This window comes from Ammodytes marinus, assembly GCF_949987685.1.
Source record: "Ammodytes marinus genome assembly, chromosome: 11".
Taxonomy (NCBI): domain Eukaryota; kingdom Metazoa; phylum Chordata; class Actinopteri; order Uranoscopiformes; family Ammodytidae; genus Ammodytes; species Ammodytes marinus.
The window spans coordinates 6,950,333-6,962,830 of record NC_137215.1 but is presented as its reverse complement, the minus strand read 5'-3'; the positions used below and the strand labels follow the sequence as shown (position 1 = coordinate 6,962,830).

General features: G+C 39.5%; 2 protein-coding genes across 2 annotated transcripts; one reads left to right on the top strand and one right to left on the bottom strand.

The window, feature by feature from the left end:
• Positions 1 to 1,520: 1,520 nt before the first annotated feature.
• Positions 1,521 to 3,024, top strand: LOC307257996 (DNA damage-inducible transcript 4 protein-like; the record flags this gene model as incomplete). The annotated part of the gene is made up of 2 exons (XM_080037372.1): positions 1,521 to 1,686; positions 2,376 to 3,024. 2 exons carry the CDS (start codon positions 1,521 to 1,523, stop codon positions 2,903 to 2,905), a joined length of 696 nt encoding a protein of 231 aa, XP_079893498.1. The 3' UTR covers positions 2,906 to 3,024.
• Positions 3,025 to 4,157: 1,133 nt separating this feature from the next.
• On the bottom strand, positions 4,158 to 12,338 carry dnajb12a (DnaJ heat shock protein family (Hsp40) member B12a). The gene is made up of 9 exons (XM_080036636.1): positions 12,201 to 12,338; positions 11,644 to 11,821; positions 10,826 to 10,971; positions 10,538 to 10,708; positions 9,540 to 9,619; positions 9,324 to 9,433; positions 9,022 to 9,194; positions 8,211 to 8,355; positions 4,158 to 4,780 (listed from the first exon to the last, which is right to left on the bottom strand). Exons 1-8 carry the CDS (start codon positions 12,331 to 12,333, stop codon positions 8,234 to 8,236), a joined length of 1,113 nt encoding a protein of 370 aa, XP_079892762.1. The 5' UTR covers positions 12,334 to 12,338; the 3' UTR covers positions 4,158 to 4,780; positions 8,211 to 8,233.
• Between the last annotated feature and the right edge of the window lie 160 nt (positions 12,339 to 12,498).

The window sequence follows — 12,498 nt, the reverse complement described above, 5'->3', positions numbered from 1 at the left end:
GCACTTCTGGACTCTTGGGGGGGAGGGGGAGGGGCACAAGGGCAGGGGCTCAAGTCCCCCTTAGCTCTTATCTCTGTTCACATGCTAGCCTCTGAATGCACCCCCTTTAAATACTTCTATATTATTCCAAATCTCACATTCTCCCATGTATCTAAAAACATTTTACAGGAATAAATAACTTGAAAGTTATGTTAGACTGTTAAATAGAAATTTAGAGCATTTGTTCTCTACCACCAATTCATTTAATATCATTTTCCTTGCAAAAATGGTCAGATAGGCCTACATTTTAGTTTCGTTCAATGGACCTGGGTCTGGGCTACAGCAATCCTTATTCATGTAGGACACTTTTCCTACTTTTGACCAGCAACCCATTTAAATCCCTACAATAGGCATAAATAACCTCTAACATGTCTTAACAAATTTAGACAGGAATACCTAATCAAACACTGTTGCTTTTTATAAATCCGACGAACCAATCATTGGCTGGTGTTAATATGTTTTCTTTGATCCTGACCGAGAGTGGAGTCTGGGTGGTGGGGGATAGTCTGTGGGTGTGCTAAAGCTACGTGACTGAAAGCAGGAATCAGGCGAGTCAGAAGAGTAAAGTATAGGCCTACCGGATAGGCAACTTTTGCAACTCTCCAGAATTGAATTGCTCTGATGGGAATGACTGATTTGTGGAAGCACTTACGAGAAGATGACACCGACACCACTGTCACGCACAAACTGAGCACATAAGGCTGAAGTATTGTCCATATAGGCTACTAGAAACTTTTAAATACAAAAAGTAATCTTGATAAATAATTTTAATACAGAAAAATCTCCCTGTAAGCTATTTGGGCCACATATTCCACAATCTCACTGCATTCTCTGTAGCCTATCTAGAGTTAGCTTTGTAACACATCTAATAAGCGGATCTTACATTGGATGCACCAAGCAAGCTCAAAAAGTGCACGATCAGCACTCGAGTTTCTCATCATAAAAAGAAAAAAAACAATCAATTGCAAACGTGCGATACGTGTCATTTTGAACTGCGATTAACACAAAAAAAATTCCACTGCTATTTCACCATAGCTTCTTTTTTTGCACAATGCTTGAATGGGCCGGGGGTGTGTCTTTTTATTGTTTCTTGCGACTGGCTTTGATTGGACAATCGGTTACGCTGTCTGTATGTTTGGTTGGGAGTTGGTCAGTCTGTTAGGTCAGGGGGTCGAGGGCGTAGAGGGGTGGGGGTTGTGGGTCTCTGCCTCATCAAAGGGACCAATAAATGTTACCAGGCAGGGTAGAGAGGCCGAGAAGGCGAGCTGAAACCTGATTGGCACAGAAATCCAATGGGCGTGTCTACCTTGACTTGGTGTATTTAAGGCTTTGTTCCATTGTTGCAGATTGTGTTTTCCAGCTGGTCTGGCTCAAGACGAGGCGATCCCACTGTCACGGGGACGCGACACCATTGCACTTTTCTTCGTCTTTATTTTTTTCTCTGTCTGTTTGTATCCATTTTTTTTTATTAGTTCGTAAAGATGTCTTTTTCTTGCGACCATTCTCTGGATGGCAGCTTCCCCCAGTCTCCAGCGGAGGACAGCCGGGGCTCAAATCGACTGTCCTGGGGCAATCTGCTGCAGAGGCTCACCGAGCTATACCCGAGGGTCACAGCAGATCAGCAGCGATGCAGCAGGAGCGACACTGGTGAGTGCTGGCTGCTGCAGGCTTTTGTCTGCTATTGTCTTTGGTTTGGGGTTGTAACATTGCAACTAAGAATGATTATTTATTTTCTTGACGTGCACTTTTTATAAGAGGAAGCATACAAAGGAAAGAGTATACAGAGGGGGTTAGGGGAGGCAAGAGACTTAAATCGCTGATCTTATTTTTCTTCATTTTTAGAGTGAGTTTAGTTTTATTCACACTGTAACCTTTTACATACCAGTCTATGATTGTAACCAAGCATATTGTTTGTGACTTGCACTTGTTATAAGAGTATAGGCATAAAGGGAAATAGTACAAAGGGGGTTAAGGGGATGCATAGGCTTTCACTAATCTCCCTTTTTTTTCTTAGATTTATTTTTAAATGTTTGTTTTGGATTGAGTTTGGATTGATTCTCATGGTAACCCAGAATTATTATTTTTTGAATTGCACTTATTAAAAGAGGAGACCGAGAAGGGAATAACACAAAGGGGATAAGGGGAGGCATAACTGGCTTGTCTCCGATCGTTTCCTTAGATTTTGTTTTTTTGTTTGGGTTGATTGAGATTGCAACCCAGAATTATATATAGCCTATATTTTTTCCCTTTACTTTAATTTCTTTACATTTTTAGATTGAGGCATAGCCTACTCTACTAGACAAGACTCTAACCTGTATCCTTCTCTTATCTCTCAGGCTCTGTGGCAGACATATCCCTGTCAGAATCAGTAGACAGTAGTTTCTACTGTTACCCACTGGAGGAAACCTTGGCCACAGACGTTGTAGCAGCCATAACACAAAGTCTCCAGAACGCTTCTCACACACTGGGCTGCTCCAAGCTCATCCTACACGACTATCTGCTGCACTGCATCGGCAAAGAGCTGCTCCACTTGGCCGTGAGCGAACCGTGCGGCCTCCGAGGGGCGCTCATTGACCTGTGTGTGGACCGTGGTGGGGACCAGGATTCACTATGTACTGTGGACCAAATAGCGGTGGATGCCGACCTGGTACCGACCTTCCACGTGACCCTGGTTCTTAGGCCGGAGTCCAGCGGGTTATGGCCCAAAGTTCAGAAGCTTTTCAAGAGGAGCAAGTCTCCACCGCAGACATCTCCAACAACAACAGCAGCGAGGCACCAAAGCACTCTGCGGCTCAGCACGGGCTTCAGGGCGATCAAGAGGAAACTGTATTGTTCAGGGGAGCTGCTGATAGAGGAGTGCTGCTGACCACTCCTGTCCCTGAGGGGCTCAACCCAATGTTCCCAGGGTTTAGTGTTACAAGATTTATAGGGCACTAAATGGAAGGTTTTAATTAATATCATTTTGGGGGGAAATACAATTGTAAAGTGAACAACACTGACTTGATATTGATGTGACATTGACAATGTGTTCACTTTCCCTGATTGATTTATCTCTATCTATAACAACACTCAGTCTTTAAATAGTATCCCCCCCCCCCCAACCTATTATCCCATTGAGCCCTAGGAACATTGATACACACCTCTGTCCCCTATCAGATGAACTGTACTATGAAAACACTGACAAGATGGTCACAAAGTTACATGTAGTGTACCTGTCTTTGTTGGTGTATTTTGTGTTTGTTGAGATTTTGTTGGAAGCTCCTATGTCATGCCAGCTACTCACCTGGTTGTTGCAGGTGTTAAGAACATGCATCAGTTTGCTTTCCTATGAATGTAAAGTCCCACTTTTTTTAAAGGAACAAGGCTTATGTATTTGATAGTCAAATGTTGCCAGAAACTTGTGTGTTTTGTATTCTGAACGCAGCAACTTCAAGAACATGAAACAAATAAATTATTTTATACAATTTATTTCTGTATGCGTTTTCCTTCTTAGTATGCAATCATAAAGGCTTGTAGAGTGCGTGTGTGTGTGTGTCTGTAGCAAAGACAATGGACCCTATTGATTTTGGTGATCCCTGCTATGCTTCTTATAGCCCCACCAGCAACAGGATCACATTTTCAGTTTAGAATGATATTTCTCAACTACTGCTGGTTAGATTAATATGAAATGTAGTTCATACATTCATGTTCCCACAGGATGAGTTGTAATAACTTTATGATTCTTTAGCTGTTCATCTAGAGCAAACATCAGGAACAAATACCAGCAAAAGTAATCAGCCTGAGCTGTACTCTTTGAGTTCAGTACTTATTTACAAATGTTAGTGTGACTGTACACTCTTTTTTTTAGATATTTTTTGGGCATTTTTATGCTTTATTGACAGTGCAGAGACAGAGGTGAAATGGGGCAGAGAGGGGAGGAACATGCAGAGAACGACCGCAGGCGGGAATCGAACCCGGGTCTGCTGCTGGGCCCGGCCCGGGGGGACGCCCTACCAACTGAGCTAAGGGCGCCCCGACTGTACATTCTTTAGCATTGTTTAAAAAGACAACATTTGCACGATTCAAGTCATTGGACAAATTTATTTCAAAGAAAATGTCATACAATTTTAGCATGTTAATTTAATAAATATGGTGTACTTTTATTTGTGCAACAATTTTCAATACTTTATGATTCAACAGGCTACAAGCAAATCCACATAATAACATTATAGTAAATGATATTAACTCTAATAAACCCTGCACTGTTAAAAGTAAAATGAATAATATTTACATAGGTAAGAACTATAAAAATTACACACGTTCCTTTGTGAGTGGCTCAGACATCTTGTCTATGAGAAGGCCATGAGGGTTTTCTCAAAATGTTAGAAAGGATTAAAAAAAAAGAAAAAAAGGACTGGGACAGAGAACGCTAAAATCGTAGCAGCTGCGTTTTACCGTTCAAATAGACAACTATGCTCTTACATCTCCATTGCAACGTCAGGCAGACTCTCTCGCCATCCCCCCTGAAGACACTCGAGTTAAGAAACATGTCAGCAGTCGACTCAAAAAGGTTTTCTCACAGTTCTACAGGGAGTCAATCTACAGCCTACAGGTTGCAGAGAGGTTCCCCGATTATGAAGTCTGCTGACAACTGCACGTAAGGCATTTTTATGATTCTCTTCTTGGTCTTGCTGCAGATATTTGCTCCAATTTGAGTGGGCTCCGGCCGTTTTCTTCAAATTAGATTCAAGTACAGACAGACCTGGGAAAAAAAGAAAAAAAAAAAATTTGTGTGTAAGGGGTTGTAAAGCTACATTAGGATGGACTTGTATTGGATTTGTAAACATGCACAGACAGCCAGAAAAATAATCCACATGAACTTTTACAAAAATCAATCATTATTAGGGCCGGGTGGGTATCAAAGTTCGGTGCCTTTTTGGCATCGACCAAAATGCCTCAATACCATCGAGTATCGCAAAAAGTGTCTTGTTGTTCAATACCTAAGGGGTTAATAATAATAATGGATTGGATTTATATAGCGTTTTTCTTGCAAGAGCTTTACAGGGTTCCAGGTATCATTCATTCACACAAAGTCATACTGGTGGTGGTAAGCTACATGTGTTACGCAGTATGCATGTGAAACTTAAATACTGACTTGCGCCTTTAACATTGTGTTCCTTTTTGTTTGTACATTTGTTGGAGCTGCAGTGGCTTAGCTTATATAAATAACTGTCCTTTAAATCATTGCAATTATAAAAAAATGCATTTCCCATTATTGCGGCAGCCACAGGCTTAAGCTCATCTCAACACAGAAAGCAACTGACAAGAGACTTGACCCTTTGCTCAAGATATAAGATAGGTAACCCATCACATTTAGCCATCAGCAGCAACCTCTATTTTTTTATACTTTATTGAAGGATCATATAGTATTCTGATGAGTTATTTTTACATTTACATCATTCTACACTTTTTTTTTTATAAATGTAAACAATATAAATAAATTAATAAGTAAATAAATAAACAAAAACAACACAATACAGTAATGATAAATAATACACACACACACACACACACACACACACACACACACACACACACACACACACACACACACACACACACACACACACACACACACACACACACACACACACACACACACACACACACACACACACACACACACACACACACATATATATATACATATGTACACGTACATCCACATATATGCCTAGGCCAAAATATATTCATCAGTACACATATACTACATATGAAAAAAAAAATTAAATAAAATATAACACAAAAAAAGAAAACAAAGTATATATATACACAAGTTAAACTCTTCACGACTATCTTCAGAATATTTAATTACAATCCATATATGTTAACCATTTATTCCATCGTATCGAAAACTCAGTTTCTAATTCTATAGGTAATTATTTCCATTTCTAAAATATTATTTACGTTTGACTTCCAGTTTTTAAAAGATGGTGGACTAGGTTTTAGCCAGTTCCTTGTTATCTGTTTAAACGCTGCTATCCTAAGTATCCTAAATAAGTATTTGTCTCTTTCTGATATGAGTTCAGCCGGTGTTACACCTAAAGTTAAACATTTTGGTTCAGGTACCTGGTTAATTTGGAAAATTTTCATAATAGAATTTGCAATCAGTTGCCAGAAGGTCTTTAGTGATGGGCAAAAGTAGAAAACATGTGAATGGTCTGCGTTATTTCCCCCACAATTTCTCCAACAATCTGATGAATTTAATGTCCTAAACTTTGATTGTATTTTTGGTGTGATAAAGAATCTTGTGTATATTTTCCATGTGTACTCCCTCCAAAACCTAGAGTTTGTTGTTTTATAAATGTTTTCCCAGTCCTCTTCTTTTAACTGTCCCCCTAATTCTAAGTTCCACTTCAATGCCACCGTGTCTTGTGTTTCATTCTTTTCTTGTAGTACTTTATATATTTTGGAAAGTGTATTCTTGATGTCAATATTATAGTTTTTAATCATCAATTGTACTAAGGGATGCTGCTCGTGAATGCCTGCTCTTTTTTGAAAGGTTTTTATATAGTTTCTAAGTTGTAAATATTTGTAGAAATTTGACTGGACTAAATCATATTTCTTTAAAATATCATCAAAGGAATTTACTTCATACTTAGTTATTATTTGTGAATATATTTGTAGTCCTTTTAAGGACCAGACTTTTAAGACACTGTCCATTTTGTTTGGTTTGAAATGTGGATCCCATGCCATTTCTCTAAGATAGAGTAATTCCTTATTTATATCATGTTTTTTACAAATTTGTTTCCAATTACATAAAGTATTGTTAATCCATCTGTTTTGTCCTTTCAGTTGTGTCATATCTTTTCTATCAATGAAAGGTAATGTTTTTATTGAAAATAAAGTTTGTTCCTTTTCTATCGGAAGCCACTTCGCTTTAATATTATCATTAGTCCATTTCAATATGTTATTTATTTGTGTGGCATGAAAATAGGTTTGGAGGTCTGGAAGTGCTAGTCCACCATGTTCTTTCGATTTTATTAATGTTTTAAATTTGACCCTTTTCCTTTTGTTATTCCATACAAACTTAGTTATTATGCCATTCCATCTTTTAAAACTTTGGGAAGAAATTGATGTTGGCAGGTTCTGAAAAAGGAAAAGGAATTGTGGGAGTATCATCATTTTAATTGTGTCTACCCTACTAAAAAGAGAGTCCGGTATAGTTTTCCACCTGTTCAGATCCTGTTTGATTTTGTTCTCTAGATTCTGATAATTAACTTTGTGAACTTTACTTAAATCTGTATGGATTATTATTCCTAAATATTTCAGTTCATCTTGGTTCCACTTAAATCTGAGGTTTCCTTTAGAGTAATCTGTCAGTTGTTTACCTATGCATATAGACTCACATTTATTTTCATTAATTTTGTATCCTGAATGGTCACTGTATTCTTTTATTGTTTCCATTAGTTCTGGGAGTGAGTATTCAGGGGAAGTAAGATATAAAATAATGTCATCTGCATACAATGCTAATTTATGACATTCTTGCCCTATAGTTAATCCCTTTATGTTGTCTTGTTGCCTGATTGCTTCAGCAAGAGGTTCCATACACATAGCAAAGATCAACGCTGACATTGGGTCCCCTTGCCTAGTTCCCTTATGAATGTGAAAGCGTCTTGATAGGGAGCAACCTCTATTGACACCGTTTTATTGGTTTTAAGTTCTAGCAACCACGTGATAATGCAGTTGTGAGTGGGGGCCTTGTTAAAATAGTCTCTTCTCGTTGGTGTATAGAGAAAAGCTTGTGGGGAAAAGTCGACATGTGAGACAACACAGCTGACTCAAATATCAGGTGTCGGCCCTTGCCTTGCAATGCAACTGCAATAACAAACGTCCATAAGCTAACGGACCAATATATAGACTAAATGCTCTCTGTAATGAATTAAAGAACAAAGGAACATTTTATTATGCACATTAAGGGCAACATTAGCCTGGAGGGTTAGGAATCCATCCAAAGAATCCATTAAAGCGTACCATATTTGGTACGCTTTAAAGAAACTGCCAAAAGCAACAAACGGCATGTGTGATCTGACAGTGGGATTTAACATGCAAAACACTGGAGTCTTTGTGGTTCTTGTGCGGTTCACAGTAGCATTAATACTGTGGTGTCACTGCTGTTTGAGGACACTTACCTTTATGTGTGGGAGTGGTTTTGCTAGCCGTCCAGCATCACTTGAATCTCAGATAGTCTTGAACAGCTGGGAGTGCCCATCCGCTGGGCCCGCTGGTATAACTCAGAGTCCCCAAAGTAACGAGCACGATACAGCAAGCCTTCCTCTGAAAGTAAGGAAATGAGAATCAGGTTTATTGCCAGGTACACACACACACACACACACACACACACACACACACACACACACACACACACACACACACACACACACACACACACACACACACACACACACACACACACACACACACACACACACACACACACACACACACACACACACACACACACACACACACACACACACACACACACACACACACACACACACACACACACACACACACACACACACACACACACACACACAGTATGATGGTGGACACAATAAAACAAGTTACAGAATATGAATTTTTTTTTTAATAGATTAAATAAATATGATCTATCTTAAGAAGTAAAAAAATATTAGGAGAGGAGAGTAGAATACACATCTCAACCAGGTATTAAATATGAAATGAAACAATAGTGTTAAATTATTCCTTTGGAAAACTTATGAACTCAAAAAAACTTATTTCATTTTGAATATGAATTTACAGCACATCAAACCTACCCTATATTAGAGAAAACCACTTGAAATCTAGGTGGCATACAAACCGTACAGTTGCGACCAACATTTTAAAAGACTAAACAATGAATCAAGAAGATGACCAGCAAATCAAACGATCACAAACAAATAAATAATCTTGGGCTCGTCCTGGATGTAAACTCACTCTGCTGCTTCTCTTTCCAACAGTTGTTCCGGAGATTGGAGATGTAGTCTTCCTCTACACTTCTGTCAACATTCCGCAGGTTATTCCCAGAATATTCCTCGTTGAAACGGTCACCCACATAGAAAGGCACCTTCAGGCTCGCTGTATGCCTTTTATTAATATGTCCGACTGACCTGATGTATGGAGAAGACATTAGAAAACAAAAAATAAAAAGAGAGAGTTAAACAGACGTAGAGATATTTTAACACAACTTCAGAAAATAATGTGAGTGAGTGGCGAGTGTACACCGCAAGTGCACTTACGGGCGGTAGCTAAGGCTGTAGGGGGGCTGGGTGACCATCATCTGGCTGAGAGCAGACACAATGATGAGGATTACGATGGGCATCAGCTGGACAATGAGAGCCAGGCCTCCCTGTATGGACAGAGAAAAGAAAACATTCGATTATGTGTTCAATAGTAGAGTGTACAGTACATCCGCTGGTACACAATGCAAATGGGATGTACGGACAAAGACTCACCTCTCTCTGTGGTTCTCGTCTTTCTTGCCTGTTTTGATGTGCAAAGTGCATTCTTCCATTTCTGTAAACGTGGACATTGCCTAAAAAAGAATTTGAAAAAAGAAGAAGAAGAAGAAGAAATTCAGTTAAAGTGCTGTGACTATAGGCCATGTGAAAGCAGCAGCTGTTATCACTGATTATCACATAATCAGCCAGGGAGAAGGAAGCATTTAGGAATTGGGTTTACATTTTTCAACAATGCTAGTCAAGCAAGCCCATGACGTTTGATAAGTCCAATCTATTTTCAGGACATTAACTTTGGGTTTTAGCCTGTCCATTCTAAAAAGTGAGCATGAATTACATCATGCTGTGATTGGATGAAAAAAAAAATATATATACAGGAAATGAGAGGAAATAGCTCTGTGTTTTTACTGGAGATTTTAAGGATAGGATAAACAGCAGTATTTATAATGCCTGTTTTTTTTCTTCTCTTGCTCGTGAAAGGTGAAAAAAAGGTGAAATCATAAATGAAAGGGATTCACAGGGCTCAACAGACAGCCAATCAGACGGCTCCATATTGTTGACTGTAACTAGAGAGTGATCTCTGATAAGAGCTAAGCCGAGGCAACTCTGCAGGAGACAGCACAGGAACTACACGCACGAGGCCCATCGACTAGTGTGCAACTGTTTGCTCAGTATGTAAGGAAGACAGTCCCTCTTAGAAAATGCGTTACCTCGAGATGAACCCAAAAAAACATATGTAATATAAGCTAAATAAGTTGACTTGCATACAAAATGTTTAGCATGTGTAACTGATTGCTGTTTGACAGGCACAAAGCCAAGCTAAAAACATATTGAATGATCGTTGACATAGTCAGTAGCAGGGTATGCAATACCTCTATGTAATCACATAAACCTTGTTCTTGAAGTAAAAGCTGCAGAGTTTAATATGGGAATGTTTAGTGGCATCTAGTGGTGAACATACTGTCAGACCCTACATTAATACGGCCTCTACTTACTTGAAGGGAAGCCTCCACCAAAGAACATGTTAAAGAGGTCCTCAGGTGAGATGTCTGCTTCAAAATCACGATGTTGTCTCTGTCTGGTTGGGTGTGTTCGCTCCTCTCCATACTGGTCATACTGCCTTCGCTTATCAGTGTTACTCAGCGTGGCATAGGCATTACCAATAGCTACAGCACAAGAAAACTATTAATACGATTAAAAAAAAACACTAACATTTTGCACTTAGTTGGTTTACAGTAAAATGTTACTCCATAAAATGGAAGAGGAGTTAACTTTTCATTTACCTTTAAATGCCTCTGTAGCTCCAGGTGCGTGATTTTTATCGGGATGAAATTTCAGTGCCAACTTTCTGTAAGCCTTTTTAAGATCCTCCTCATTGGCGGTCTTTTCCACAGCAAGAATTTGGTAATAATCTTTACAGCTCTTTATCCTGAAGTAAAGGAATACAGAAAACAAACTTGAGGAGAACTGATAAAACATTAAAAACACAACAGTCCCCGAGATAGTACAGGGCTCTTACAGGTTTAGGCAAATTAGGTTTACGACATTAAAACTGTTGTTTATGTCACCCGAGTTATAGGAAAAAAACATTGATTGTAGACATTTTAATACAAATTGAGGCCTTATTTAGATTAACTAATTCAATGCCTTTTCGAGACTTATTAAGAATCTGTAGGAACACTTTAATAACATGATGTCTGACACCTTATTAAGATAGCAGTCATGACACAAAGTAACTCTTATCAATGTATCCAAAAGAGTGATATCTGCTCTTTATAAAACATTGAACAAAGTTGCAGTCTCACAATGGACGGTCAGCAATCAAAAAGAAGAAAGTAATCTGGATACAATTTGTGCAATTGATTTAGCCATTTTCAAATATGCCAATGGCATGTTTATTTTAAAGTGCTTCATTTTTGAATGCTTGATCACGACACAATCACCCCAGTATACATGAATCCCCTATGGGAAATAAATCAGTCAATCTCCACAAAATTGATTGATATCAGACTGAGTAAATCATGCAATGTCACTTCATTTAGTCATCTCTACTGTATTGTAGTTACGGTGTCAATAAAACAGAATAAACATATCCACTGACTTTCTGACAGCTTCCACTTGATCAGCCGTGTACGGTTTAGCCGTGTCTGTGGCCCTCGGCCCGGACGCATCACCTTCCTCTGTCCGCCCGCGGTGCCTCGTACTCGACCCATCTCCGTTCGCAGGACCGCCGTTCTCCTCCGGAGGCTTTCCATTTTGCAATAACGACTCTAATAATTCTGAAGAGAGAGAGAGAGAGAGGAGAAAAGGGTCAGCCATATTATTCAAGGATGACACCTGTCTGAGTTTGCTACCCAATTCCCTACTAGCACGGTGAGCTAACGGTTAGCACTGTGGCTGCTAGCGAAGACGTCAAAGATATACATGCAAACTGCGATTGAGCAAGAACCATTTTAAGACATTAAGTCACCCGATATATTACAGAAGTCACGGGTGGTGGCGTTGTCGGACAAAAAACTACAAATACCAGCTCCGTTTAGGGGCCGCTGGTGTAACGTTAGGACGGTTATGCTAACGTTAGCTGATTTGGTTACACAGCGATGGCCCCCCAATCTTTAGACGAAATCACCGGCGAAAACAGACGTTCACTCGACGTACTTTTGGCCTGATCTGTCGGAAAGAGACGCTCTGCCTTCTCCAGAAACTTCTTGGCTTTGTCCGGCTGGTTGTTGCTGACTGCAATCAGGGCTATTTTAATGCACCGATCCGCTTCGTCCTTGTTTGAGTCCATCGCGATCGCGACACAGCGGAAATGTTTACTTGCCCGTGGACGCGCTTAGATGACGTCGGGAGACTCCTATGTTATACCTCATAACAGTTGACAGGCACCTTCAGCATGCGCTTCGTTAACACCCGGCTAAAGCTAGGTTTTTACACAGATATTTAAAGTTTAAAG

Bases quoted from the DNA above. Each gene is read 5' to 3' on its own strand.
- dnajb12a (XM_080036636.1), bottom strand. From the start codon at position 12,333: ATGGACTCAAACAAGGACGAAGCGGATCGGTGCATTAAAATAGCCCTG. The intron at 10,709-10,825 runs GTAAATGAAAAG...CTTGTGCTGTAG, and splicing joins AGCTACAGAGGCATTTAAAG to CTATTGGTAATGCCTATGCC. The intron at 9,195-9,323 runs GTAAGTGCACTT...TCCATACATCAG, and splicing joins TACAGCCTTAGCTACCGCCC to GTCAGTCGGACATATTAATA.